Source organism: Brachionichthys hirsutus, chromosome 23, assembly GCF_040956055.1.
Source record: "Brachionichthys hirsutus isolate HB-005 chromosome 23, CSIRO-AGI_Bhir_v1, whole genome shotgun sequence".
Taxonomy (NCBI): Eukaryota; Metazoa; Chordata; class Actinopteri; order Lophiiformes; family Brachionichthyidae; genus Brachionichthys; species Brachionichthys hirsutus.
This window is the reverse complement of record NC_090919.1, coordinates 3003888-3031417: the sequence shown is the minus strand read 5'-3', so window position 1 is coordinate 3031417 and position 27530 is coordinate 3003888. Positions and strand designations below refer to the sequence as shown.

Genomic DNA, 27530 nt, shown 5'->3' with positions numbered 1-27530 from the left:
GCGATCGGCCTGGAGAGGGAGATGCGGAGGAGAGAGTGGAGGATGAGGGCAGAGTTGGGTGCCTACAGTAAATAGAAAACCAGATGAAGGGCGGGCGAAACCTCCCCGTGGCCTAAGAGAGGGGAAAACACAAGTCTTCCTCCTCTCCCTCCCTCTTTCGCTCCCATTTATATTCACACCAGCTACCAGGCTACTCACAGGGCAACGGGAGCAGCAAACTATTCCCAGCGCGCGCACGCGCACGCACACACACACACCGTTACAGTCCGGCACCGCCAGGCCTCGTGCTGCGCCCGATCCAAACGGTCTCCACGGGAATCGCAAACAGAAGTTCGGACAGCTTCCAACTTTGGAAAAAAAACATGTTTATTCATTTAACGTATGCAGGTGAATAACAAAGCAAAGACAAAACCAGACAGACACGGGAGAAGCACTGCGTTACAGAAGCCAAGGTCGGTTTAAGGTCACACCTCTTAAGCGGGTTTTTTTTTTTTTTTGAGACAAAGGAGGATTTCTCATTTTATTTTATTTTCTCCCCAGAAATGCTCATGCTGCTCTGGCAGAAACTCGGTGAAACACTGTGTGCGCTTTGTTTCTTTTATTCAGTTAATTTGAGGATGGATTCTCTTTTTTCAATAGCAAACTGTGCCCAAGTTGCACGTTTTTGGTTGTGGGAGGAAGCCGGAGAACCCAGAGAGAACCCAGAGAGAACCGACGGGAGAACCGACGGGAGAACCGACGGGAGAACATGCAAACTCCTCACAGAAAGGCCGCAAGTCGGATTTGAACCTGCGACCGTCTTTGCTGCGAGGCAACGGCGCTTACCGCTGTGTTGGGTTGTTATATTACACCGCCCCCTGCTGGTTAGCACGCAGCTGTACAGCAGGCGTTTTAAATGATCACAGTTTCATGCCTAAAATGTGTGAAGTTCAGGGACAAGCGTTGCGTTTGGAGCAACAGGGATTGGAAAAACTCTTCATAAAATAAAATAAAAATCAATCTTTTCGATGAATTTATTTTCCTTAAATACACTTAGAATGGATTATAACACTAAATGTAAAAAAAAAAAAAATCTTAGATACGTTTTCATTTATTTGCCTGAACGTAACATTAGACTGAATAGAACCAATGTCCATACAAATAAGATGAATGACAGAAATAATCAGAACATCAAGTTAATGGGGGGGGGGGGGGGGGGGGGGTCAGGAAATCCCGTACTTATGAGAGTATTTTCTAAAATACGTTTTATAGAAGTGTCCAATCAGCAGGTACGAGCGTGTGACCACCGTGTTCAGACACAATCATACACAATGGTTTTATTATCTGTGTGTGTGTGTGTGTGTGTGTGCGTGCGCACGCCTGTGCAGTACTTAGGAGTCGTCCCCATTGGCGCTATCGCCGTCGTCCTCTCCTTCCTCGCCTTCCTCCTCCTCGTCCTCCTCTCTGCCTCTGCTCTTCACCTGCACGAAAGGAAAGCGGCCGTCGCCGATTCACAGAGGACGTCTCGCCATCCGTCCCGGATCCATCCCCCCCTCCCTCCTCGCACCCCCCCCCCCCCCCCTCCCGGCTCCTCACCTCGTCGTCGTCCTCCAGCAGGTCTCCCTCCTCCTCCGAGTCGTTCGTCTCCTGGCTCTCCCGGTCCCGTTTGGCGCCGTCGTCCTTCTTGCTGGAGCTGGACGAGTTGAGGGAGGACACCTCGCCCGGTTCCGGTTTGCAGCTCTTCGTGTCTGGCGACGGCAGCGGTTTAACTTCCAAGTAAAAAGGACGTCAAAGAACACTTTCCGCCCCGACGGCAGGAAGGCCCCCCCCACCTGACTTCTTGCTGTGGTCCTTCTCCATGCGCTCCAGACTCTCCAGCAGGTAGTCCACCTTGTGTTTAATCTGCGTGAGCTCCCTCTTGATGGACTGCAGATCATCCACCTTCACTGCGGGACGAGAAGCAGCAGAAAACCGTTGACGGAGCCGCACGGGGTTGGGCTGTGATCGTGACAGCGGTTGTGACGGCGTACTCGCGCGGGACGTCCTCTGACTGCTCTTGGAGGAGGAGAAGCTGGTTTTGGTTCGACGGCTCCCGCCGCCGCCGCTCAGACTGACCCTTGGACGCTTGGAGGGGACGACCGGGCGGGATATCGGGGGAGGAGGAGGAGGGGGAGGCACCCTCGATTGGTAGGAGTACATCCTGATGGGGAAAAAATATAGGGGTCCAATGACAAGCCCGAGTGGCACGCCTTTCAGAAACATTATTGAATATGCAAATGTGAGTTCTTTATTTTTTTATTCATTATTACACTAAATAAAAATGCTAAATCTCAAAAGAAATTGTGTTTGCATTAATTGCACTTTTTCTGATGTCGATATAAAATAAAATAAAAAGATACAGCTCAAAGCTAGCATATAAATGAGCTGCAAGTAGCTTTAGGCTGAAATAAAGAGAAACTTTTTAAAGCGGAATGTGTGCATGGATTTAAAAAAAACCCAAACGTGAACAAGCAAGCGAGGAAACAAGACATCATACCTATCGTAGTAATCTCTTTGAAACTCGTAATCCAGATCCATAGATGAACTGTGGAGAGGGCGGAAAGATTAAAATACGTTCTAATCCGCCGCGTCGCCGATGCTGCGAATGGGATTATACCGTGCACCTGTACATGTCTCCCGCTGAACGCTTCGCCGTCTTTGACCTGTGAGGTTTCGGTTCGGCCGCCAGGTTGATGTCTGAGACGGACAAACGAGAAACCGATCAAATGGCAGAAGTGGGATAAACGCGTTAGCATTATTTAGCTTAGCACAAAGACAGTTGGAGAAAGTTATTCTCTCCCTGATAATCCCAGCTCTAACTTTAAAACTACCCCCCCCCCCCCCCCCCTCCCACCTCACCTAGCACCTGTCCCACGATCATGCGGCCGTCCTCCCCCGCGACGGCGGACCGGGCGTTCCGCTCGTTGGAAAACTGGACGAAGGCGTAGCCCTTGTGCACGGAGCAGCCGACGACCTTGCCGTACTTGGCGAAAATGGCCTCGATGTCGGCCTTGGTGACCAGCAGGGTGTTGAGGTTGCCGATGAAGACTCGGGAGTTGAGGGAGCGAGGGTCCGTCTTGTTGGTGACGTTGCTGCTGGCCATCAGGCTGGCGGAGGAGGACGAAGACCAACTGGACGGATGGGAGAGAGAGAGAGAGAGAGAGAGGATGGGGGGGAAAGGAGGAGAGGCGATATTTAGAGGGGGGGGGGGGGGCAGAGAGGACCGGTTAGGTTCATGGATACGAGCTAACACACGCTAGCTGTGTGTGTGTGTGTGTGGCTCACTCCATTGCGTCTGTACTCGGGTCGGTGGAGGCCTGTCTGTCTGTCTGTCTGCCTGCCTGCCTGCGTGAGTCTGTTGGAGAGAAGAGGGTGACGGAGGAACGGTGAGACGCAGTCGGGGACCGTGGGGACACAACGAGGACACCGCCAGCGTCCGGCGGAGAATCCCGCTGGGACTACGTCTCCCGTGGCTTCCGCGTGCGTCTTTTGTTTTTGTTAATGAACAAATCGAACATTTGCAATAAAGGTTTGTCAAAGAATTTGCTGCATATGACCGAGGAGGTCGGCTAATGGTACATAAACGTATATATACATATATATGTATCACGTCACCATAATTTAAAGTATCACATAAGCTTATCTGAATCTACAGGGCCTGCCGGTGTGATAACGGATAACGCCATATTTATGTCATGATCACAGCCTTTCCGTTCCCCCATAAATAGTCATGACAGGACATATGTTTCTTTATTTCAACCAATCATTTTGGCCACACCCTGTAGATGAACTCATTTATGGGTTTTTTTTAGTATCTTGATGTACTTTTCTTTCAGCATCAGGTCACAAATCTCAATCGTGCTTATTGGTGCTGATCCAGCAGGCCGTTAAATCTCATGAACCGCTTCTCACCTGCCGAACAAACAGGGGCCGCCAGCTGGGCTAAACGGGGACCCAGCAGCCAGTTCTGCCGTTTATTGTAGGGGGGGGGGGGCTCTCAGTAAATGTTCCTCATTGTTTGTGGCGCATTGGGGCTCATGTGGGCGTACAAATACAAATGTGCTTTCATAATTGATACTGACGGGCACCTAGTGGCTGTTCTGACTTGTAAATAGAGACGGATGGAAACACAAAGGTCATGAAGGTCGCACCGGTTCCTGATCGCCGTCATTCTGCCGCAGCATTTGCCGTTTTTATTCGCGTGACGCGGCAGCTCCTTTTCGACCGCGTCTTCACAACTTCCTGGAACTAAAACGAGGACGTTAATAGCGCATCAGTCTCAAACCCGAGCTAAACGAAGCCCCTCCTCCGGCGCGTCGTCGGCTCTAATCCAACGTAACATTCATGGACGCCTCCATTAGCGAGGAGGCTGCCCCCCCCCCCCGTGTTTTAAGTGGATTTATGGCATGTGCGTAGCTGTTACAGGTTCTATTCTCTGCCTCATCAGGGCTTTATTGTTTGCTGAGTAATAACTGGTGCGGGGGGGGGGGGGGGGGTCGTGCTTCCACTGTGAAGAAACTCCGGGCTCGACTCGACACAACACTCAGAGCAGCTTTGTATAGATGTGCGTGCAGTTTGTGTGCACGTGCTCCCCCCCTTCCATTCAGGGCAGAGTAACGAGGGGTCACACAAATATTGATCTTTGATGTTTAAAAAAAAAGAGAAAAAAAAGCCAAGTATCTTTTCTGAGGGAGAAATAGTTGTGATTTGAGGAAAGTATTTCAAAAGAAAAAGAAAGATGTAGTCATTACTGTAAGTTAGTAACTCAGTAATTCATGGTTCTGTAGGCATGCTTATTGCAATGGTAGAAACGTACTACGGGGGGGGGGGGGTAATGGTGACATCATCAGTGTGTAAGAAATTGACCAGATTGGACTGCATCAAGACATGCACACCCCAAAAGAGGCTCATTTTGGTTTCATCCAAAAACTGGTTGCAGAGGGGGGGGGGGTGTTATTCAGCAAGTAGCTACAAACGTGGGCCGCTAATGATCAGAAATGATCAACACACGGGAGCTCATGTAAGAGGCTGCTAGCACAAACAGCTGACTTTATACCTTCACAGCATAGAAACAAAAAAATAATAATGAAAACACTACAAATCCAGGAGGGGGGGGGGGGCTGGTTATATTACAAAAAGGATGAAAACTAAAAAGAAAGGTGAAAAGTAAAACAAAAAAAAGGTTGAGTCCAACTTACGATTTGCCGCTGCTCAAAAAATGGGCTTCAAAAACTAAAAAGGGGGGGAGAAAAAAAGATGCAATATTAGAAAATGGACGCCTGGAAACTGCAACTATTATTATTATTATATTACTACTAGTATTACTGCAAGAACAGCAACATTGGCAAGCTAAGTAGCTAGTGCTAAAATTAAAATGACAACAAATCAGAGCCTGCTGACCTTTGACCTTTAATTACTTGATATTTAGCGTGATCGCCACGGCATACAGCATGTCAGCCAGCTTCAGAATGAATGTGAACACATGAATATTGGGGGGGGGGGGGGGGGGCTGAGTAAAGGGCAGGCTGCTGAACAATGCCCACCGCTCCTGTTCAAGGACACACAGTGGGGGGGGGGGGGGGGGGGAGGCTGGTGGGTTACAGGAGGAGGCGTGAACGTTTTGAGAGCCTTCTTTAGCATCCCCCATTTTTAAACCTCTTGTGCAAATTTGATTGTCGTCTACCGACAGATATTTCTACGACTAATCAATTTCACGGCGCGAGATGAAAATCTAAGAGGAAAATTCACGAGGAAAAAGTGTGCCCTTCAAGAGGTGTGCGTGAGCAGATCCTTGCAGGGCCCCAAACTCAGTGGATTAACAGCTCTAAGAATAAACCAAGCACTGAACGAGAAGAGGTTTCTCAGTCTGGACATGAATTCAGATTAAATCAGAATTACCAAAAGAAAAAAGGCACAAATTACGTCACACCGATGCTACAGAAATCCCAGGTCCATGACGCCACAACACAGCAAAGCACTGATGTGTATATTGTTCTGTAAAATGCACCCACTCTTCACTGAGGGAGGGGGGGGTTGGGGGGGTGGAAAAAAAACCTCATTACGTCATTCTCGAGATTCGTATTTCGTAGCTGAAAATACTTTCTTAGCACTGCCAAAATCACAAAGAAAATAGAAAAAAAAAAAAATCGCGTCTCATGAGTCAAAGTCAACGACTGTAAATCAGGTTACAGGCGGGGGCCAAATGCAGGAGGAGAATAAAAAACCTTTCAAAAACACGTTTCCAGAAAAAGGCCGAGCCTCAGGCCAGGAAAGACTGCGACAATTCGCCATATTTGTTCTCTTAGAAAATACGACCACAATCACATTAGCAATTACGTAACACAGCAGCCCTTAAAAAATGGCGGTTTTCAAATGTCTTATTCGAAAAATAAAAGCAAAAAAAAAAATAAAAAGAAAAGAAAACTCGTTGGGGGAAGCTACTTAAAGCTAGTTTCTGCGCAGCTCACACTGCCATCACAAAATGTACGCCACTAAAGCCAAACACAGTCTCAGAAATACGAGCAGGAAAAATGCATTAAAAAAAAAAGCAAAAAGTCCAAAAGACGGTTCAAAGCCAGGAAAAAATTAAAAATAGGGAAAAATCTCTCGGTAAAAATACTCACCAGGAGCTTAATACTAAAAATGAGTAAAATTCAACGCTGTTTTTACTCGAGTCGAAGGTAAAGATCCGCTTACGGCTCTGCAGGCTTGTTTGTATCACCTTGAAAGCAGCAGACACGAAATGGCGTCGACTCATATGCGAAGCAGACGGGTCACGCCCACTTCTGTGTAACCATTTGTGATTGGACATTGCAAGCTCTCTGTTTAGATATCGGCTTCAGTGATTGGCAGATGCGCTTGCTAGTCGGACACGGCGATGACGACATATCCTGTGCACGACGAAAAAGAATGGATCTGTTGATTTGAACAACACTTTATCAATAGTTTGAACCAAGATGACCGTCACAGTGGCGAATAAGCTGATTCACCACAATCATCGATCTACTTATCGACCAGTGGGGGGCTAATAATGAAGCCTTTTGTTGTATTTACATAAACAGCCACGACGGAAAGCGAGCGCTGCCTTCGGGCGCGTGCGCGACAACGGATGGAGACGAGCGCGATGTTACAAAATGTGACCGAAGAAGAAGAAGAAGAAGAAGAAGAAGGAGAAGAAGAAAGCGTCTCATATAACGTGTAAACAACAGAACGTAGTTTACCTGTGCGGTAAACAATGCAAAGAAAAATGCAAATCAGGTCGTTTTAGCGTTACGCTTATATAAACAAACAATTTTGACCTCATTTTCATGTTTTATTCGCTAAAGTATCTATTTAATATATATTTGTTAAGATATTAACGCATTTTTATACAGTATATATATATATTGACCTGTGGGTTAAATAAATCATTATGAACTATACATACATACTTTAATCAAAACACATTTCAATGCATTTCTTTTCTTCGTTAAAATAATGTGCCTGTCCATTTCCTCACTGAAATACAACATAGCAAAAAAACAACAACACTTTCATAAATAGGCACCAAACAGCTGTGTCATCACACCAGCGACCGAACGGGGTGGCGAAAGCAGGGTCACCGTGCCAGTTTCCGCGAGGGAAGACCTGAGAAGGAAAAAAATGCCGGTTCAGTATAGCATATTTAAATAAAAAGGTGAAGAAAACAGTTCTTGTTCTTGCATCACATAAGGTACCTTTGATGTCAGCCATCCTCCCGCGATTTCGAGGAGTCATGTCAAATCTTTGGGTGGTGTCAGGGGTTCTCAAGACCTCCTCCAGCCTTCGGTGTTCCTCGTTTTCCTGCATCAACACAAAACAGTTATGTCATTCCCATTGGCCGCTTTTGACCAGGGAGTACAGTTTATTTATTTTCTCTTGGAACATCAGATGAAAACCTGCGTTCGAGTTTGCTGGAGTTTCCTCCTGGTGGCAGGGGTGTTAGGTCCCGCTCCATTTTTCTGTCTTTCCCTCTCTCTCTGCAAGAGAATGTTCTGTCTTGTGGTCCGATACTCCAAAGAGAAGTTGCTGATAATTCTACAGAAGTCTTCTGCTTTGGTCTCTCTCGCTGTAGCTTTAGAGTAGCCAAGGAATAAGAGGAACGAGTGGAATCTGGAGTTTAAAAACAAAAAAAAACAGCAAGTTTAACTCGATAGCTAAACGTTTTACTACACTGAGGAGTAGTACCTTCAGGTTTTACCACAAGTTTTGAACACAGGAAGGGACAACATAGTAAAAACGTTGTGTTTCTGCAGCTCACCTGTTGATAACCCGACGATGGACGGCTCTCAGCACCTTCAGCCTCTCCTCACACTCCTTCAAAATCTTTGGCAACCTGTGGCGCAGCAAGCCCTGCGAGGATAACGCCTCATCTTCTCGTCCTCCTCCTCCTCCTCTCCTCTTCTCTGCACGACCTCCTTTCCTTTTTTCCTCTGTGCTGTCCAAAATCTTGAGCTGCTCCCATGATGCTTTGCATAGGGCCTCTAGCTGGGTGAAATTGGACTGGACCAATGAGAAGTCGCACTGCAAAAAAAAAAGAGTGTTATTCATGTTAGTTTGATTAAATCTGAGTGACTGAATGAAAGTTTTTTTTTTTCTACTTGGGGAACAAACTTGGGACAATTGACCTTGCCAGCTTTGGTAACCGCGGCGATGTCAGAGTAGAGGTCAGACGATTGTGGGTAGAGCTCCATCATTAGCACACAGACGTGGTGCAGCAGGGGCTGGCGGGAGTGCGTGTCCCTTACCTGGGAAAGCTTCCCCAGGTAGCTCAGCTCGAAACCACGAGCCTTGGAAGATGAAAAATATATTGTTGCAACTGCCCTATTGTGCAAAGTTCATTGAAGATAGCAAGTAAAGGCGAAAGGTACTCACCTTGCACGAATTGAGAAAGTTACCGATCGCTAACACCGTAGCTAGAATGCATCTGAAGGTCTGGCTAGCGGAAAGTTGTTCCATGGCTAACTTCAGATGGAAGAGAGGCTCAGCAATTTCCTGTCAAGAGGAGGGACGCGAAGTCGTGAATTATATAGATTCGGTGAGTCGTCAAGTGCGTGTCTTTTTTTTATGCTGTCTTTTTTATCTTACGGGTCAAATTTAGCTCGTTCAAGTTTTTTTTTTTTTATATATTGTATAGCAAAGCAGCTAATTTCCTTCCACGTTTGTCCGCTCTCACTCACCCTTTCTATTGAGTCGTAGTCCAAAGCAAAGGCCCACAGCTGGAGCCTGGAGTTCAGGTGTGAAATGTCCCCCAGAGTGAGCAGGCAAAGCTCGGCAGGAGCCAGTGGGGAGTCGGGGCTCTGGGATTTTGCCTCCTTGATGATAAAAAGCTCCTCTTCGGTTGGAATCAGCGCTTGAAGCCGCTGTTTAAGAGGGAAAGTGTGATAAGAGAAGAACCTGTGCTGCTAGGCTGGTCCGGCATAGGACGTTCTGCTGTGTCTGTCTTCATCTACATTGTACTCTGGATATATTTGACCATAATTAAAATTTTAAAAAAGAGAGTTGCAGCTGTGCAACTATAGTAAAGCATCTGAAGCTCAAAATTTGCAGGACAGGAACTGTTTACCTGAATGTCTTCTCTGTCCAGGACACTGGTGTCCATGCCGTAGATAGCGGGGGGTAACAGGCGGGGAGGGGGCAGCTTGCTCAGAGCGATGGTGATGATATTACTCCTCTTCATCCCCAACACCGAGACTGTCGACTGCTTCTAGGATAAGAAATAGAAGGACATGAAGATGATGCGTAGTTTTGGGTTGTGTGTCCAGAGGAGAGTCTTTGTCTTACCTTCCTCTCGGAAACCACTTTGAAACCGGTGCCATTGTCCTTCGATACAAACAGGTACTCCAGTCGGTTTGTATCCAAATGGACCGGCTCCAGTCTGGCCCAAATAGTCTGCTTCCCAAAGCGGGTCATCCTGGGAAGCGGTGCCACGCTCAGCAGTTCCCTCCAGTGAAGCTTTAAGGTGCGACCTTTCGAGGTTGCGCATTTATTGGAGGTCAAGGGCAGAGGTGAGGCAATAGGAGGAGGAGGAGGAGGAGGAGGAGGAGGAGGGGGGGGAAGAGGAGGTGGTGCTGGAGGGCCTCTGAGAGCTACCGGTGATCCACCGCAGGAATTGGTTCCCTCATCGTCCGCGCTGTCTTCCTCGTCGCAGAGGTCTGAGAAGTCCAAGGCGTCGAGGCAAAGACGTGCAGCTGGGTTGAGGAAGGAACCCAAGTTCTGGTCCAAATCCCATGTCGGGAGGTTATCCTTTGTTTGCTCTGACGCTCTCATTGGTCTTTCAGATCTCAGAAAAAGCTCTGCTGATGTTAAATAATATTAGCAAAAACAATAAAGTGTATATTCCCTCCTTCTTAAGGGGTCCTTTCCTTTTCTTCTTCGCATCTGGTTGTTCGTGGATGCTGAGCCTCACACAACCACATCTGGATTTTGAGCCACCGCTGGGTGTTTTTGCAGAGAGAGAGAGCGAGAGAGAGGTGCATTGGTCCGTTGGTACATTTAGTTTTGGTTTATTTGAGTTGCACCCTTTCCCTTAATTACCTTATCAAGCCTCCGTCCCCTGTTTGTATTGCTGCTTGCATAAACACAAACTCCTCTATCTGGTACTGAAGCCCCCCCCCCCCCCCCAAAGAGTGGATTACAGATCTTAATCAACCTGCATCTCATCTCCTATTACATTACATGGCAGACATGCCACCATAATGATAATCTCCTCACCCCCACCCCCCGACTGTTAGGTCTCCCTCAAATTACACTTTATCTTGCTCAGTGGGGCTCATGGGACACAGAGGAAAAAAAATGAGCTTGACTTGAAAAACTATATATTTCGAGGCTGCTAAATCCAAGCTTCGTCTGTAACAAAGTTCACGCAGTCATGACCTACGCGGTTTGTGTTTTTTTTTCTGTTAAAAGTTCAGTCAGAAAAAACTTTTGTTTGCATAAAGAAGCAATAGTTTATTTGCCATCGCATCCTGCCATCCTCACCGCCGATGCATTTTCTGTTCCCTTGCAGTTATTAAATAAAACGATATAAAATGGCTCCTCTCTTTTTGAGTATGACTCACTCTGCTTCTCTAGTTCATTTCTGCCGCTGATGTGTGTGAACCCTCCACCTCCTCCATGGGGAGATTTAATGTGCTTGTTGCTCAGGGCAGACGTCCCTTTGATTACAATCTTAAGAAGAGATGCCAAAGACTTTCTGACTGGCTCACTCAGGCACGTATCGTCTGCTCCAAAGGGCAATTACTGTATACAATGTATTTTATAAAATAAGTATATTTGTGAATGTCAATTATGAATATACTTAATTTGTGAGAGTCAGAAAGCAGAGCTGAAAATTAGACTCTAAATAAATTATAAATAATATTCTGTTCTATTTCACTCTGACCCCCAGACGACCTTGAATTCATTTAAGCCCATAAAGACGCATTTCCTCTCAAACAAATGTAAACGGAAACGCGTTTGGAAATATTGTAAACAAAAGCTCTTATTCTGAAAATCCCGCGCGCATATGTTCCCGTTCCTTCTTCCTGTTTGCCCTTTCCGCGCGCTCCTGTGTTGTGGGGACGTTCGGGAGAGCGCGCGCTTGGCCGATCATCATTCGGGCAGACGTCACACACGTCACACTTCGTATTTTGCTACGATGACAGACACTTTGGAGCTGCGTGATCTCACGGCTTCCACGCGTTTACAGCGACCATCGACGCCGCGCGCTCCTTCCCATCTGCTCCTCTAAATAGACAGATCTTTTTTTTTTCCACGTCTCGTGGGTTTTATTCCATTTCCGTGGACAGGATGTGTTTGAGGTAAGAAAAAAAAAAATACACTATTCTATTTTTTTTCCTTTTAAATCAAAAGTGCTTTCCGTGCATGTGTAAATTTGATATTTTATTGTGTAGTAATATATATAATTAGAAAAAAAATCTGAACGCACAATTTCGACGCCCCCCCCCCCCCCCCCACTTCCCGTGTGTCCTTATCTGAAAAGTTGTCTCTGACGTCGACTGTCGTGGGTTATTACGTAATGGGAGTGCGGATAGTGATAAATCTGAGCACACGGCCCTGCTGTTATTTACATTTATTATCCTAATTATTATTATTATTATTATTACTGAACACCCAAGTAAACACAGGTTTAATGCGTATTTCCTGAAACACTCGCACACCTAAAGTGCGTGTTTCTGGAGGTGGGAGGAACCGAAGAACCCGGATGAAACCCACGCGGAGAACATGCAAGCCTCCACACAGACAGGGTTCGAACCCGGTACCTTCTTTGCTGTGACGGCGCTAACCGCCGCGCCTTATTTTGAATAAATAAATGAAATGATCTCATTGGCTGAGTATGTGGGCGGGCTCCGCGTGTTCCTGGTCTGCGGCTGTTTTTCCGACTCTGTTTGTGTGTCTCCTCCCGCAGGTCAATGTGAGCGCGAGCGCCAGGTCAGAGGTCATGCTGCGGAGGGGCGTGGGCTCCCACGACCTTCTTCCCTCCGGAGAGACGTCTGACAATGACTGTGAGGTGAGTGCGAGTCCATTTATTCATTGGGGGGGGGGGGGATCTTTGCACTGGTGTAAAAAAGCCCGGCAGGTGGACGATCACAAGGACGTTTTTTTTTGCTTCCAGGCTTGAGGTAAAAAAAAAAAAAAAAAAGGGAAAACTTTGCATAACTGATCGGCTCGTTCTCTCAGATGGGGGCGGGATGTGGCGAGGAAGACCGACCGTGTCTGTGCGAGGAGGCCGGTCCTTGTGCGCTGTGTTCAGAGGCGTGCGCGCCTACGCCGGTGAGTCCCCGGCCTTCACTCCAGCGTGTGAAAGCGTGCTCTTAAGTGCACCCTGACCTCTCTCTCTCTCTCTCTCTCTCGCTCTCCGCTCTCAGGACGCACTCCTGTGTGAGCACTGTGGAAAAAGCCGAGTCATGATAACCAGGTACTCTGAAGGATACGGCACCGAGGTAATGTGTGTGTGTGTGTGTGTGTGTTTGTTTAGCGTCCTGTCGGATCATTCGTCCCATCGGGGACGTTCGTCGGTGTGTTTAACGACAGAGACTTGAAACGCGACCACGTTTAACACTCGGATCATTTTCAGGAAGCAAATTCTCTCGCGTGTCTGCGCAGACGCAGACGCGGCGTTCGTCTGCTCGTGCGTTTAAATATCGGTGAACTGCGTGGGTGGAATCGGGGAATCGGACTCGGCCGCCGGATCAGGAGTCTCTGAGCCCGAGGTGTCGTCTGATTCGCACATAATAACGCAGGCAGATCCAGGCACCACCAAAATACTACAAAATAAAAGCATCCATGCAGTCAATGGGATATTGCACAAATATTTGGGGGTTTTTTTTGTAACAATTTCTCCCATATTCATGCGACTGGATGTGTTAATAATGTGTGTTTCGCTCCCCTGCAGGAGGACTGCGTGCTGTCCGACCCTCGGGGGGAGAGCGATGCGGATGCTGATATCGAGGACACGGATAGCAGGTGCGACGCGCCCGGCGTGTTCCCGCACCTCACACGGCGTCGCCTTTGCACGCTGCCTTCCTTTTTTTAAGTCGCGTCACCTCCCTGCCTTTTGATCCGACCGGTTCAGGCTGCAGGAGTCGGGCTCTCTCCAGCGAATCAGCTCGCGGAGACGCAAGCGCCCGCGGGTGGCGAGGCAAGACACCACGGAGAGCGAAGACGACGGCGGGAGGAGCCACGGGTCGGATCGCTGGAACCTCCGGCTCAGCCCCGACAGGGCGCACGGCAGAGCCATACCGGAGGTAGAGCTGAGTCGTTGCGCATGGGGGGGGGGGGGGGGGGCAGCGCCATGGCAACGGGCGCCATTAATGCTTGTGTTACGCTGAGACTTTGGCGTCTTTCGATCTGTCTTCCAGGAGAGCGTGTCGCAGGTCAGGCCGCTGGTCGTCTGCCAGCCAAACGCCGAGAGGCTGAAGAACCCCTTGGAAACGCCCCGGGGCTCCAGACGTGTGTGGCCATCTTCCTCCTCCTTCCCCATGGTCCTCCTCCTCCTCCTCCTCTCGCTCGCCCTCATTGTCATCATTGTGTCTTTCTTTTTACCGTTGACCGGCAGCTGAACAGACGCCCGTGTTTTCTTTGGCATGTGTGTGGGTATTTCTTTTCTTTCGATCGTTTCGCATTCCGGAAGCCGTTCATGATGGAAAGTCGTTCGTTTGATTTTCCCCTCGCATCTCACTTCTCACCCCCTTCCTCAGTATAAATAGGCCTCATTCTACCCAACTACATGAGTCATAAGTGTGTGTGTGTGTAGGGGGGGGGGGGGTTCAGGGCTCTGCAGGTAAAGCTCAATCACTGCTGAACTATGCAATTCCTCCTAAAGAGCATCTGTCTCCTCTGCCCTGCCGTCACCTTAAGCCCCCCCCCCCCCCCCAGGAGTAAACGGGACCTCTAAATTAGAGCCTAATTTTAAAAGCAATAGCAGGAGAGATCCGATACAGCTCGCATGACGATTGCACGTCTTACTTCACTCATCGCTGTAACCAGGTGGATCCTTCTTCTTCTTCTTCTTCGTCTTCCTCGGCGCACTTGTGTTTTTTAGCAAAATTGTTCAATGTTTTTTTTTTACGTCGTGTTTTCATGTATGAATTATCATTTAAAGCCGGACACAGTCGGTCGTGCTGCTCGTCCAGAACTCGATTTAGGATAAAAGCCATTTTTAACCGTGAAGCGTTCGTGTTTAAGGTCCGGCTGGTTTAGCACGTCTTGAAATGTCATTTTCACCGCCTCGGTGGAGTCGCTTGGCTCCTCGTAAATGCTGTAGAGCGATTTCAAATGCAGGTCAGGTTGCACTTTATCTTCCAGCCTGTTGACTCAACTGTGATCCTTTATTTCTGTATGTACGTGACCTCTGTGTTTCCTGGAGCCATAGAAGTTCAATAAACCTAGATTGTATTTTGACACGAAAAAATACTCCCTTTTTTTTTTAACATCATATTTGAATTTGAAGGAATGTTCTGCGTAAATGTGGATGAGCCTCGTGTTCCGGCTCCTCTTTAGGAAAAGGCCTTAATGTGAGGAAAGGTGGGGGGGTCCCGCATCGAGGCTGGCACACTTCACTCCTCCTCTTGGTGCCCGTGTTGCCATGGCGACAATCAGGATAGCGGAGGAACAGGTTTCATCAGTGCCCAGAGTGGAAGAATTGTGTGTGTGTGTGTATGTGTGAGGTGCATTTCCAAAAAACAGTCCTTCTACAGCGCCCTCCATTGGTAAATGTAATAATTACAAGCTGCATGAAAACATGACCAGTTGTGAATGAATTGAAGCTACTTCGTGGAAAGGTTACGGTTAGGTCTGAGAAAGAGCTCAGAAAGGACTTCAGAGCCCGACGCTTGTGGCTTCGGGGATGGCCGATGCAACCCAAGCCAGACGCCATACGAACGCTGACTATGTGACGGCCCGTTATCGGCTGCTGGAGGCCCCGTCAAGGCTACAGGCCATACGAGCCGCCTGCTTTTTTTTTTTCTGTGAGCACAAACGTCGACAGGTGTGTGTGTGGTTCTGTTTTTTTACGGCTCCCTTGCTCTCCTTCTTTCCCCTTGCGCCTCCCGATCCTTGACCCAGATTCCACTTCCTTGGCGGCGAAGGAGCAATGTGACCCTCTGGGCATTTAATACTTGTCCCAGGGTCACGTGCTGCAAGATAAAGATGCCAAAGTGCCCCCCCCCCCCCTCGAGATGTCTCGGTTCACGGAGCATGGATCGGGCAGAGATCCAGCTGCCTCGATTTCTAAATCGCGCCCGTGTTTATTACTTTCTTTGACCCAAGAACTGTGCAAGTTATTGTGACAGGAAGGTGAAGACGTCCAAGGGAATGTTGGACACATTGCGTTTAGCATTTCCTGGGTCTCAGAATGACAGCCCCAAATAGTCTAAAATTTCCATCGCCCCCATGACATTTGGACCGTAAATAGCAACGAGTTTATACTGCTCTTAAATATTAACGTAGGAGACGATTGCCCGGTCAGAGCGCAACGTCTGCAGGCGGGGAAGGAGACGAAGCCTCTCTGAGCACAGAGCGGATTATTACTGGACACAGTATACAGAATTTCATCTCTGCAATTTCTGCAAAAAAAAAAAAAAAAAAGAAGCCACCCATGCAAACAGTAAGTTATCGAAACGCTTTGAGGGTTTAAAAGAACCAGTGCAGATTAGCGTAATACGTGACACTATGGCAAGTCCAGGCTTTAAGCAATGGGAGGAATGGAAGAGCAAGATGGAGGTGACGAGGAGGGAGAGGGCGAGTCGTTGGGCGGAAGTGCAGGTAAGTTATGTCTATGGAGAAGAGGAGGAAGAAGCTGAAGCAGGTGAGATGGGCGAAGGAGAGGTGGATGGAGAGGCAGAGCTAAGGGAAGCACAGGAGACAGCTAGAGGAGAAAGCAAGAGGGTTGAGGAAGAAAGGCAGGTTCAGGAGGACAAAGGGGAGGACGAGGAGGAAGAAGAAGCAGAAAGAGTGGTAAATGGGACTAGAAAGGACCATGAAGAGGAAGACGGTGAGATGACGGGAGCTCGGGAAAATGAGAGCGGGAGCGAAAATGAGTCTCGAGATGAAGACGAGGAGGTAGACTCTACAGATGGCGAGGAGGCGGCCGGGGACGCGGACAGCGATGGTGAAAATGTGTTTGAGACTTATCGCCACGACGATTATCTCGCAGATTTATTCGGCACCTTGAAGAGGTTCAGGGACGCCACTGTCCTGACTGATCTCACCTTGAGCACAGAGGACGGGACGGCCTTCCACGTGCACGCCCTTGTCATGGCGCCCGTCAGCTTCCGTATTCGGGAAAGCCTAGGCGGACAAAGGGCAGAAAATGAAAGACAGCACGAAGGGGTCGACGGGTGGTCAATACCTCTGGGTCCGGGGGTGGATTGCGTTGGGTTAGAGGCAGTGGTGGCGTTTGCCTACACGGGTCTCATTGCGCGCCTGGATAAAGACACCGTGCGCCAGATTAAGGCGGCGGCCGAAACGCTCCGTGCTCCAAGGGTGCTGGAACGCTGCTGCGCGATGAGAGAGGACAATTCCACACAAAGGGGACGGCAGAAGAGAGAGGACGCGATCGCGGCCCAAGACGAAATGGCGATCAGCTTCCAGGCGATCCGACGACTGTGGACGGACGGCGTGGGCTGTGATGTCATTCTGGAAGCTCTCGGCGGGTCGCTTCAAGGTAAGACTATCCCAACGAGCTGCTCAAGCATCAAGGAGATGCGACCACAACCCTTCGTAGACGCTAGATCAGACATGGGCAAACTACGGCCCGGGGGCCATAAGCGGCCCCTTGGGCTTTCTAATCCGGCCCGCCGAACTTGTCCAAATTATATCAAAATGTTATTATAATTAAACCTCATTCATTTTACCTTTTTAAGATTACCTTTTTATTGTCATTATATGTTTTACACTTTTTACACCACAAACACAACGAAATTCCATTTTTTCCCCTGTAATTCTACCTGTAAAAGGCCAAATCCTTTCATGTAATGACTTTTACATGCCATTTATATTAGTTCACACAAATTTTAGAACCCATTGTGGCCCGCGAGTCAAAAAGTTTGCCCACCCCTGCGCTAGATATTACTACAGCCGGTTTAAATGACCCTCTTCTCAGCCCACAGAGTCATCCTGGCCGTGTGGAGCGGCTACTTCCGTAGCATGTTCACCTTAGGGATGAGGGAATCCCGTCAGCCCAGCGTGGCCCTTCCCTTCCTCTTGGCGTCAGAGCTGGAGGTTCTGATCGGCTGCTCTTACGGTGGGGGTCTCCCCCTCAGCTGGAAGTGTGTCTTCGAGATGACCAGCACGGCTCTCCAGCTTCAGTTTGACGCCTTCCTCTCTTTATGCCTGAGGTTCTTGCAGCAAGAAATAAATCCCCAGTCCTGCCTGGATGTGGCCTCTTTTGCCGAGGCCTACGGGATGACGCCGCTCCTCGAAGTCGCCGAGGACTTTGTCCTGCGGCAATTCCAAAAAGTGTCCCGCACCTCAAAGTTTACGGACCTGCCCGCCGAGAAACTCCTGAAGTACCTGAACAGCCGCTCCTTATGCGTTTCGTCCGAGCTCGTTGTATTCGAAGCGGTGGTGGCGTGGCTCCAGGCGAAGCCTGAGAGAAGGTTGAAGCTCGCTAAAGAGCTCATGAGAACCGTCCACTTCTCCCTGATGACGTTCAGGGAATTCAAAGAGGTCCAATCTCAGAACATATGGTCCGAACACCACCTGAAAGAGCTCTTTGAAGAAATTCTTCACGCTTTCTGCGCAGACGGGCCGACGCCACAGAGTCAGTGTCGTGTATATTTGCCGAAAGAGACCCTGGTCTTGGTCGGAGGTGACCAGACTTCTGAGGACCTGAGTAGTCGCAGGATCAGCGGGGAACTCTGGTTCGGGAATTCCTTAAGGAACCACACGGGCATCAGAAAGGCCATGGAGTGGAGGAAGCTGGGCGAGATGCCCGACACGCCGAGGTTCGGCCACGAGGCGACCGTGCTAAAGGGGCAGCTCTACGTGTTTGGGGGGAAGAAATACTACGGCTCTGACGACACCCTGGATTCGGTTTACAGGTGAGAGTGAGTCCAATCATCTCTCTATATCTAAGGGACGTTTTCGATTCCTCTGAACCAAAACGTTCTCGTTTGGCCACGCCTGTAGGTACGACCCCCTCCGGGACAGCTGGGAGGGCCTGGCGCCGATGCTGGAAAGGCGATGTTATTTCTCCGGGGTTGTGCTTGATGAAAAGATATACGCCATCGGTGGCTTGTGTGATCCTGATTACACAGAGACCGTGGAGCAGTACTGCCCCGTCTCAAATTCCTGGAGGTACTTTGGAAGTATATAAACGTATTTTTTCTTTCTTGCCTCTATCTTTTATTTATACTACGTACAGATTGAATGAGGTTTGCATTTTGAGATTTTGAAACGCCATTTTTGTCTCCTTTCAGATACACCTGTCCCATATACCTGCCTCAGGGATCCCATGTCGCCAGAGTTTTACGAGGAAAGATCTTTGTCTCTGGAGGGCTGATCGGCGACTCCCATTGTCTTTCCACCATGTTTCAGTATCACCCGGAAACAGGAAGTACTTACTTGGCAGACATGGCTAAACCCCGAGCTCATCATTGCATGGAGATCCTCGGGGAATGCCTCTACGTGGCCGGCGGCGTGACCGTGGGTAACGGCGTCCAAATCGTGGACCTGCTGTCTTGCGAGGCGTACGATCCGATGGCTAACTGCTGGACCGCCTTCCCGTCTCTTCCGGTGCCGCACGTGGGAGCGGGGAGTGCAGTTTTGGAGGGAAAGTTTTACGTACTTGGTGGATACAGCTACGAGGACTACAGCGACACCACGATGATCCATCGCTACGATCCCAACGCACGGCGATGGGAGAACACGGGCAAGACTCCCGGACCCAACAATGACATACGAGCGGCGCTGCTGTTTTTACCGACGCATTTACGAATGTAAAGCGAAGACGCCGCGAAGTTCATTCATTCGTCTTCTTGAACTTTTAGGCTATCGTAAATCGTCCGTCCCCTCTCGGGTCACTTGCCGGAGCCTATCCCAGCTGGCGAGAGGCAGGGTACACCCCAGATGAGTCGCCAGATCAAGTTTATTGATGCCAATTTTTACCACTCTTTTTTTTTTTTTTTACCATTTTATCATTGTTTTTGTTTTGTTTTATTAAACCTTCCCTCCTCTTTGAAGAGCTATAAGTATATCTAAAGGTTGTGTACCAGCTGAGCCCTCCAAAAAAATATGTTTTAATTATTTTTAGCGCGCCTTTCTGGTCTGGCTGAGCGATGAAAGATATATACGACACAAGCTATTATTTACGCACAGACAGAAGCAATGTGCCACCTGTTCTCCAGGAGTCAGAAACACTCACACGATCACTCACATACGTGTCGACACGTGTCACACACACACACACACACACACGGCCGGATCAAGGATCTTCTATCCTGGTTTTAATTTGCATCTTTGTTGGTTTTGTAAAAAAAAAAAAAAATCCCTGATATGGAAGAAGAAACATAAACTCTGATAATTAGGACACTGGTCTGTTCAAAAATAAGCGTATCATCGTGTTTCTTATTGATATGAAATTAAAACATTGTCAGTATTGGGACTTTGTCTTTCTTCTTCAACACCACATTTTGGAGTCTCTGTCTGAAAAATCGATAATTTAATATCTGCTTCATCAATGCAAAAAATAAAAACTTGTCACATGAGCTCTTTGACTTTGTTTGCTTGCCCAGACAGCAGTGGGCGCTGTGGTACCTTTTAGGCTATTTATCATCGCGTCTCAAACGTTCAAACGCTTCGATGCTTTTCATGAATGCACCATTGCGGTCACTGATTTTTTTTTTTTTTTTTAACTGACTGATCTAAACAAGTGGATCTTCATTAGGAGATTAGTGGGGATGATGAGTTTTTTAATTTTACAAAAGACTACAAAAAAGGTCTTGTGAAATAGAAAATAAATGGAGCGATTGGCCAAAAAGGAAAAGCGTTAGAGAAGGTGGGCTGAAGCAATGCTTCTTTTGCAATGTTCTGTTGCTGAACCTGGAACAGGCGTTAACGTAACTGTGATTCTGACAGTGTACAAACAGACTTTGTGAAATTCAAACTTAAAAAAAAAAAGCTTTATTCCGCGGACAAATTTTGCCTTGACTTTCAAACAACAAATGAATGAAGAAAATAGATTCTAAATATTTCTAAATTTCTAAAATATAGGCTTGGTAATTTACATGTAATATCCAGGAAAATGTATCTACAAATAATTATAAAATAAATGACCAGAAAAAAAAAAGTGAATTCCACACAAAATAGAAAGAATATTATAAAGAATGCAAAAAAACACAGAAAAAAAAACTTTGAAAATTCATACAAAAAAAAAAGTTATTCCTGAATAATATAAAAATAATAATTCTTGCTATCTGGGCCAGTAAGATGGTTTTATGAACCGGAACCCGTTCGTACCGTTTCTATCGGACCGGCTACCTCTCTACTCTACCTGCTCGCCACCGGTCATCGTCGTGAGCTCGTCGACCCCCCCTCCCTGCACATCCCTCTGCTTCGCCTTGCTCTTGAAGGGGTTCCCCAGTTTGGCCTTGTCCTCCGGCGACGCGTTGCTGCTGCAGGTCCGAGCGCTCCGGGAGAAGGTCGACGTGGACTTGCTGCTGCTCTCCGAGTTGGTGGCTTCGAACAGCTTGCCCATGAAGCCGAGGCCGGCCCGGCGGATGTGGGAGCTGCCGGCGAACACGTAGAGGATGGGGTTGATGGCGCTGCTGAAGAACGCCAAGGCCGTCACGTTGGGGCGGGCTCTCTCTGCAGCGGTGATCGCAGAGCTGTCGCCCTGCAGGTGGCCACCGACCTGGAGGGGGGGGGAGAAAGGAGGGATGGAGAGAAAGGGAGGGATGGAGAGAGAGCAAGAGAGAGAGGGGGAGAGAGAAAGGGAGGGATGGAGAGAGAGCAAGAGAGACGGGGGGAGGGAGGGAGAGAGAGTAAGTGAGCGAAAGATAGAGAGGAGAGAGGGAGGGAGAGAAAGAGGGGGGACAGAGATGGAGAGAGAGAGAAAGTGGGAGAGAGGGAAAGAGAGAGAGTGATAGAGAGAGAGGGGGAGGGATGGAGAGAGAGAGGGAGGGAGAGAGAAAACATTTGCAATTACTTTTCTCTTTTTTTTAACAGCTTTTTAAGGATTTAATGTGAATAAAGTAATAAATAATAATAAATAATATCAAGCAATCTGTAGATTTCGGTATCAACACTCTGCATCCCAAATAAGCGAATCACAGCGAGCACCTCGATGAGGTTGACGACGTGATAGGGCAGCCAGAACGCCGCGAAGGCGCAGACGATGAGCAGGATGAGGCGGCTGCCCTGCCGTCTGCGCTGGAACTTGGCGCTGCGCAGGCGGCAGACGACGGCGCTGTAGCAGGCGTTGATGAGGAGGAACGGAACCAGGAAGCCCAGGACGCTCTCAAACAGGTACTGGAACACCTTGTGGGCCGCGCGGCCGTAGTGGTGCGGGTTGCACAGCCTCAGCGTGGCGTTGCCCGGGAGCGTCTTGTACTCGACGCTGTCACGCACACACACACACACACACACACACACAAAGTAATTCCCAGAAGCACTTTTGTGACAATCCCCCCCCCCCAAAAAAAAAGAAACGTCCAGTCTTACCTCCGATAGAAAGGCATCGGCACCGACAGGAGGAACGCCAGCGTCCAGACGCCCAGCAGGACGAAGAGCAGGCCGCGCTTGCTCCTCATCCTCTGGGACAGGAAGGGCCTGGTGACGGCCAGCCAGCGGTCCACGCTCATCAGGCATATGAGGTAGATGGACACGTACATGTTCACGCTGGACAGGTAGTGCACCAGCTTGCACCCCGCCGAGCCCAGCTCCCAGCCCCGGCCGCCGGCCAGGTAGCGCAAGAAGACGGGCGCGCTGAGCAGCACCAGGGCGTCGGCCAAAGCCAGATTGAGCACCAGCAGGCAGGTGACCGAGCGCTTCTTCACCCGGCACAGGATGGTCCAGACCACGAAGAGGTTCCCGGGGAAGCCCAGGAGAAAGGCCAGGGTCAGGGTGGCGATGCCGACCTTGACGGAGGCGTTGAGAGCGGCGAGGGAGGGAGGGGAGGGTTGCTGGAGGGCGGCGGCGGCGGTGACGTTGGAGGTCATGAGGAGAGCTGCTGAAGACGTTTGGGTTCAATTTGTGTCCCGATCTATTTTTTGAAATGCAAATTGAGAAGCAGGAGATCAGAGCGTGTTGCGTGGATCGCGGCGCGATGACGAAAGAGCAGAAGTGATATCAAAACGCTCCTCAAACTCAAATGATTTTGTCTTAGACAAAAAAAAAATACAAAATACACGTATAACTGAGATGTGTGTTTTTTTACGCTGTCAATTTTTTCATTTATTTCAGTCGTGACGCCGTTTTTAAAGTTAATGTTATAATTAGTTAATGTAATAATGAGCCCGATGAAATAAAACTCAAATACTGACCTTAGAATGATCGCTCTCTCTTTTTTTTTTGTATTTCCAGATCAAAGGTCTACCAGCTGTCCTCTATTGTACCTTAAACGCCTCGATCTACTTCTAACTCTGAGGCTGCCCTCACGAATTTGACTCTTGAGGGAAAGTCTTCTTCTTTTTTTTTTTTAGAAAAACCGAGTATTGAGTAAGAGGAGTCACATGATGGGAAATCTACAGGAAGAGGACAACGGCACCGCGTGGCGTGGAACGCGTCCTGGAACAGAACGCACGTGTTATGAAATATCCTTTCTTGTAAATGAGCCGTTAGACAACACCCCCATCCCCCGTGGTGAAAAATGAGGATGAATATTCCAGGGAAATATTTGGATCTTGTTGATAATTGAAGATAAAGAAGAACATTTGCAACAGATGGGGTTTTTTAAGCATGTTGCTTTTTCTGCAGTCCGCTGAGATAAGAGATGTGAAAATAAATTAAGGATTCGTTATGTTTTCAGGAAATTAAATACATTATTTTACTATTTTCTTGTGAAATTTTCATGAATCCAGCTAAAGGCTGATGATGCTGGATTCATGAATGAGGGGGGGGGTCACTTTCCTCTTAGTGGATTGTAGTAAAATTAAGAAGAACCAAAAAGACCCTAACCCTAACCCTAACTTAATTCTCATATGTATATATATTTAATTCTCAAAGTCTCCCATGACCATAAAAAATATTCACTGCTCCAATATATATATATATTTGTCATTTTTGTGTTCCTAACAAACATTTTAAGCAATAAAAAAAAATACAAAATATTGCATGAAACAAATATCACAGAAAAATGTTGCACAAACGTTTTGACCGTTAACAGCTATATTTAATGTGCGGTATATAAGCGAGCGCTCTGGATAATACTCCATATAGGTTTTCCTTGTGAAATATTCCAAAGCGGAATGTTGTCAAGCAAAAACAAAGTTCTATTGGGTTGTGTGGCGGTCGGGCTGTTCCGAGTTACATCCTTTTCAAAGACTGCAGCATTCTCATTTGGAGAAACGTTCAAGTTATGCATCAAATGAAAACAAAGTGCCGTGCGTGGTCAAATCCACAAGTTTTGTTCCAGATGTTTTGGATGCAGAAGTCGTTCCAGAGGGACGACTCCCAGCTCCTAGTCTTACATCCGCGACTCCGCCCTGCTCTGAAATTAGAGATCCCAGGGCTGGGAAAAGCGTCAAGCGTCTTTTATCCATTCAACAAGACGGCATCTTTGTCTTTGTCTTTGTCGCGACTGTTATGGCTGTTTTGTCGGCTCTTCCTGTTGGCCAAGTCCAAAGCCGTCCCCTCGAACAGGCGGGCCATGAAGGCCAGGCCCTCTCGCCTGATGTAGGACCTTCCTGCAAAGAAGTAGAGCACCGGGTTGGCGCAGCTGCTCATGAAGGCGATGGAGGAGGTGACGGCACGACTCCTGTGCCAGATTTTATTCAGCCTGGTGAACAGAGACACGCTGATTTATTACATACCAGGCTCAATGCACCATTTATCCCATATATCGAGACTATTTCAAATTCTTAATTTTCCTTTCCAACGTGCACTCACAAGTCTTTCGTTGGACCTTCCAGACAGAAAGCCGATGTAACCTGCCATGGGAACGAGTTGAGACACGTCACTGACGATGATTGTTTTCAGAAGGGCATATGGTGGATGCTCAGAACAGGATGTACGACATACTTGCACCATGTTGACGATGTGGTAAGGCAGCCAGAAGAGGCAGAACGTCACCACGATGGCCAGGATGAGCTTCTCGCTGCGGACGTGACGTCCGAACCTGGTCTTCCGGATGCGCTTTAAGATGCATATGTAGCTGAACACAATGACCCCGTACGGGATTAAGAAGCCCAGCAGGAGCTCCAGCGTGTATTGGGCGACCACCTTGCACCATGCGGGGATATAGAAGAAGAAAACATTTAGAAAACTGAACGATTCTCACAGCTGGACGTCCCATTTAAACGCCGTTACATGAAAGGATTTGGCCTTTTACAGGCAGCATTACAGGGGAAAAGGTCAAATGAATGAGGTTTAATTATAATAACATTTAATTTAATGATATAATTTGAATAAAGTCGGAGGGCCAGATTAAAAAGCCCAAAGGGCCACATATGGCCCCCGGGCCTGGCCTAGATGGAGATGCAAATTGTTTGCGTCACTCACTTGACTCTCTTCGTCGTGGAACGAGTTGCACACCAAAATGTCGCCTCTCCTTTTCACCTTCCTGAAGATCATGGCGGGGACGGAGGCGACCACCACCAGCACCCACGCCACCGCCAGGATCCGCAGCACGGTCTTCCGGCCGGTGTAGCGGTGCGTGCGCTGCGGCCACAGCACCGCCAGCATCCGGTAGACGCTCATGAGCATGATGAGGTGGATGGAGGCGTACATGTTGAGCAGGCACAGGTAGAAGAGGATCTTGCACATCACCTTCCCGAAAACCCACTTCTTCATCACCAGGTAGACGATGAAGAACGGGGTGAGCGCCATCAGGGAGCCGTCGGCGATGGCGAGGTTGAGGATGAGGAGGGTGGTGATGGACTGCTTCCGGGCGCGGGCCAGGATGCTCCAGATGATGAAGAGGTTCCCGGGGAAGCCGAGCAAAAAGACGCAGCCCAGGATGAGGGCGGCGACGGACGTGACGGTGGGGCTATCCAAAATGCTCTCATTGGAAGTTGCGTTGCCGTGGGACATCCTGTCACCTGCAAGGGACAAGATCTTTTTTTTTTTTCACCTGCGGCAGGTCTCAGTTTGACTGTATAAACATAGGTTGCCGCGTAATAGCGCAGGTACAACAGGTTGTAACGGGAGTTGCTAATTCCTGAGGGACGAGATGAGACACGAGCGGAGAGCAACCGTCTCTGGGATTATTTGAGGTACCAATCAGAGGCAAAAAAATCTATTCTGATTGCTGTAAAAAGGACCAAAACAAAACTTTTACATTATAAATACAATCAGAATTTGTCCAATTTAATGTTAAATAACAGAATTACAAATGTATGCGTGCTTTGCCTTTGACTCGTGTTGTTCTCGTCACTGGCTAAATGTTTTAAAAGGCGACATGCCATCACTCGTTGAACATATCTTGACGGTTACTTTCGGGACACGCCCCTTCCTGCGTCTGATCAGATGTTTACTGCAACCAGTTTTCTGTCTCCTAGCAACCCGCTGCGATCAGAGGCGTTTATAGCGTAATACTTGTCACCGTGTATTACAAAGTTATTACCTTGTAATAACAGGGCAGGTTTCCTCACCTCCACGGTGGCATAGTTGGCAGCACTGTACAGGGGGGCAAAATGGCCCTGGTATCGAATCCCACTACGGGAATGGGATGGAGCAGGGGCAACAGGGTAGGTCCAGGGCACGCCTGAGCGGAGTGGAGTGGACCGGTGGTCCAGTTCACTCCGCCCAGGCAAGGCCCTAGGCCTACCCTGTTGCCCCTACTCCACCCCCACTCCCACAGTTGGATGCGAACCCAGTTCCTCTGGCAGTAGACCGGTAACCCTACCGACTACGCCACCGTATAGGTGAGGAAACTCGAGGTATTCTCAGACCACAGCGTGTTGTTGTGTTGTTCTGTGTTGTTGTGTTGTTGTGTTGTGCTTTTTCCTTTTGTGTTATGTGGAGTGGACGTCTCTCCGACCAGGTGACGTCGTACCGGATTCGAAACAAGTGTCTCTGGCCTTAAGTCAGCAATGCTACTGTCTATTTAGCCTAAGGCTTGCCAGGGTAACCTCTAGGTGGTGTAGTGGGTAGCACACACTCGGCTCCCAGCCGGAAGGTCCTGGGTTCGAGACCGAGGCGTGCAGCGTGCGTATTTTATACAAGAATTTGAGGTTTCTTGTTTGTTTGTGTTATTGTTTGTCTCCCGACAAGAACGCTACCATTCTCAGACGTTTCCTGTACAAACTGACCCCCCCCCCCCCCCCCCCCCCCCCCCCCCCCCCCCCGCCCCATCAGAGAAAGGAAAAGTTATGTGGGACCCCTGTTGTAAAGGAAGAAACCACAGAACAATCACAGTGCTTAAAGCCTGCCTGACGCACAAAGGTGTGTGTTTGTGTGTGTGTGTGACTCACCGGCGGACTTACCCAAACACTCCCTGCGCTATAGACACACATTTGATTGAGGATAGAACAAAAAACAAGTTGTGGCGAAATCCCGGAATATTCTCAGTAAATTGGGAATAACTGGCAGGTCCGACGCTGATTGATCTTTATAGGCGGTTGAACACAGACGACAGGTAAACGAGACTCACCCAGACATCAGCAGCAAATCCAACCCGGAGAAAAGACGACAGCAAGAGCTGCAAAAAAAAAAAAAGAGGGCTTTGCTGTAAACGCTGTGTTTTTCTCCCTCTTTCTTTCTCACCCTCCATCCATTTGTCACGCTTGCTGTAAAATGCAGTGTGTGTGTGTGTGAGAGAGAGAGAGAGAGAGAGAAAGGTGTGTCTTCATTACCTGCCCTCTGCCCTGGAAGTCTGTCGAAATCGTCACGCG

At 48.4% G+C, this 27530-nt stretch overlaps 5 protein-coding genes across 9 annotated transcripts; 2 read left to right on the top strand and 3 right to left on the bottom strand.

Moving 5' to 3' along the window:
* Window positions 1-367: 367 nt before the first annotated feature.
* Window positions 368-6733, bottom strand: zgc:55733 (heterogeneous nuclear ribonucleoproteins C1/C2). 2 transcript variants are annotated; one of them, XM_068755672.1, is made up of 10 exons: window positions 6642-6733; window positions 5217-5250; window positions 3304-3373; window positions 2878-3149; window positions 2643-2715; window positions 2516-2563; window positions 2010-2179; window positions 1812-1925; window positions 1576-1727; window positions 368-1460 (listed from the first exon to the last, which is right to left on the bottom strand). In XM_068755672.1, exons 3-10 carry the CDS (start codon window positions 3306-3308, stop codon window positions 1371-1373), a joined length of 924 nt encoding a protein of 307 aa, XP_068611773.1. In that variant the 5' UTR covers window positions 3309-3373; window positions 5217-5250; window positions 6642-6733; the 3' UTR covers window positions 368-1370. The 2 variants fall into 2 exon arrangements, with proteins under 2 accessions (XP_068611773.1, XP_068611772.1); XM_068755671.1 differs by having other exon boundaries at window positions 1812-2179.
* Window positions 6734-11684: 4951 nt separating this feature from the next.
* Window positions 11685-14941, top strand: si:ch211-63p21.1 (uncharacterized). 3 transcript variants are annotated; one of them, XM_068755675.1, is made up of 8 exons: window positions 11821-11837; window positions 12204-12284; window positions 12446-12547; window positions 12718-12810; window positions 12906-12980; window positions 13433-13503; window positions 13613-13784; window positions 13899-14941. In XM_068755675.1, the coding sequence occupies exons 3-8, from the start codon at window positions 12479-12481 to the stop codon at window positions 14097-14099; spliced, it is 681 nt and encodes a 226-aa protein (XP_068611776.1). In that variant the 5' UTR covers window positions 11821-11837; window positions 12204-12284; window positions 12446-12478; the 3' UTR covers window positions 14100-14941. The 3 variants fall into 3 exon arrangements, with proteins under 3 accessions (XP_068611774.1, XP_068611776.1, XP_068611777.1); XM_068755673.1 differs by lacking the exon at window positions 12204-12284 and having other exon boundaries at window positions 11685-11837; XM_068755676.1 differs by lacking the exons at window positions 11821-11837; window positions 12204-12284 and having other exon boundaries at window positions 12422-12547.
* A 1075-nt stretch (window positions 14942-16016) lies between these two features.
* On the top strand, window positions 16017-20239 carry si:ch211-63p21.8 (kelch-like protein 33). Of its 2 annotated transcripts, none has more exons than XM_068755670.1 (4): window positions 16017-17192; window positions 17628-18581; window positions 18670-18837; window positions 18960-20239. In XM_068755670.1, the coding sequence occupies exons 1-4, from the start codon at window positions 16210-16212 to the stop codon at window positions 19480-19482; spliced, it is 2628 nt and encodes an 875-aa protein (XP_068611771.1). In that variant the 5' UTR covers window positions 16017-16209; the 3' UTR covers window positions 19483-20239. The 2 variants fall into 2 exon arrangements, with proteins under 2 accessions (XP_068611771.1, XP_068611770.1); XM_068755669.1 differs by having other exon boundaries at window positions 16017-17203; window positions 17642-18581.
* A 425-nt stretch (window positions 20240-20664) lies between these two features.
* ltb4r (leukotriene B4 receptor) lies at window positions 20665-23600 on the bottom strand. Its single transcript, XM_068755774.1, has 4 exons — window positions 23022-23600; window positions 22201-22741; window positions 21820-22096; window positions 20665-21391 (listed from the first exon to the last, which is right to left on the bottom strand). Exons 2-4 carry the CDS (start codon window positions 22695-22697, stop codon window positions 21023-21025), a joined length of 1143 nt encoding a protein of 380 aa, XP_068611875.1. The 5' UTR covers window positions 22698-22741; window positions 23022-23600; the 3' UTR covers window positions 20665-21022.
* Window positions 23601-23676: 76 nt separating this feature from the next.
* Window positions 23677-27423, bottom strand: LOC137911473 (leukotriene B4 receptor 1-like). Its single transcript, XM_068755846.1, has 5 exons — window positions 27290-27423; window positions 25198-25736; window positions 24718-24918; window positions 24586-24626; window positions 23677-24475 (listed from the first exon to the last, which is right to left on the bottom strand). Exons 2-5 carry the CDS (start codon window positions 25726-25728, stop codon window positions 24232-24234), a joined length of 1017 nt encoding a protein of 338 aa, XP_068611947.1. The 5' UTR covers window positions 25729-25736; window positions 27290-27423; the 3' UTR covers window positions 23677-24231.
* Window positions 27424-27530: the final 107 nt, after the last annotated feature.

Bases quoted from the DNA above. Each gene is read 5' to 3' on its own strand.
- zgc:55733 (XM_068755671.1), bottom strand. The intron at 2,564-2,642 runs GTGCACGGTATA...CCCTCTCCACAG, and splicing joins TCAGCGGGAGACATGTACAG to TTCATCTATGGATCTGGATT. The intron at 1,728-1,811 runs GTGGGGGGGGCC...TGCCGTCGCCAG, and splicing joins GGACCACAGCAAGAAGTCAG to ACACGAAGAGCTGCAAACCG.
- si:ch211-63p21.1 (XM_068755673.1), top strand. From the start codon at position 12,479: ATGCTGCGGAGGGGCGTGGGCTCCCACGACCTTCTTCCCTCCGGAGAG. The intron at 13,504-13,612 runs GTGCGACGCGCC...CGACCGGTTCAG, and splicing joins ATCGAGGACACGGATAGCAG to GCTGCAGGAGTCGGGCTCTC. The intron at 13,785-13,898 runs GTAGAGCTGAGT...TCTGTCTTCCAG, and splicing joins ACGGCAGAGCCATACCGGAG to GAGAGCGTGTCGCAGGTCAG.
- si:ch211-63p21.8 (XM_068755670.1), top strand. From the start codon at position 16,210: ATGGCAAGTCCAGGCTTTAAGCAATGGGAGGAATGGAAGAGCAAGATG. The intron at 18,582-18,669 runs GTGAGAGTGAGT...CCACGCCTGTAG, and splicing joins ACCCTGGATTCGGTTTACAG to GTACGACCCCCTCCGGGACA. The intron at 18,838-18,959 runs GTACTTTGGAAG...GTCTCCTTTCAG, and splicing joins CCCGTCTCAAATTCCTGGAG to ATACACCTGTCCCATATACC.
- ltb4r (XM_068755774.1), bottom strand. From the start codon at position 22,697: ATGACCTCCAACGTCACCGCCGCCGCCGCCCTCCAGCAACCCTCCCCT. The intron at 22,097-22,200 runs GTAAGACTGGAC...TGTGCGTGACAG, and splicing joins CCGATGCCTTTCTATCGGAG to CGTCGAGTACAAGACGCTCC. The intron at 21,392-21,819 runs GTGCTCGCTGTG...CCCCCCCTCCAG, and splicing joins ACGTCGTCAACCTCATCGAG to GTCGGTGGCCACCTGCAGGG.
- LOC137911473 (XM_068755846.1), bottom strand. From the start codon at position 25,728: ATGTCCCACGGCAACGCAACTTCCAATGAGAGCATTTTGGATAGCCCC. The intron at 24,627-24,717 runs GTATGTCGTACA...TTCCCATGGCAG, and splicing joins ACATCGTCAACATGGTGCAA to GTTACATCGGCTTTCTGTCT. The intron at 24,476-24,585 runs GTGAGTGCACGT...TCTGTTCACCAG, and splicing joins GAAGGTCCAACGAAAGACTT to GCTGAATAAAATCTGGCACA.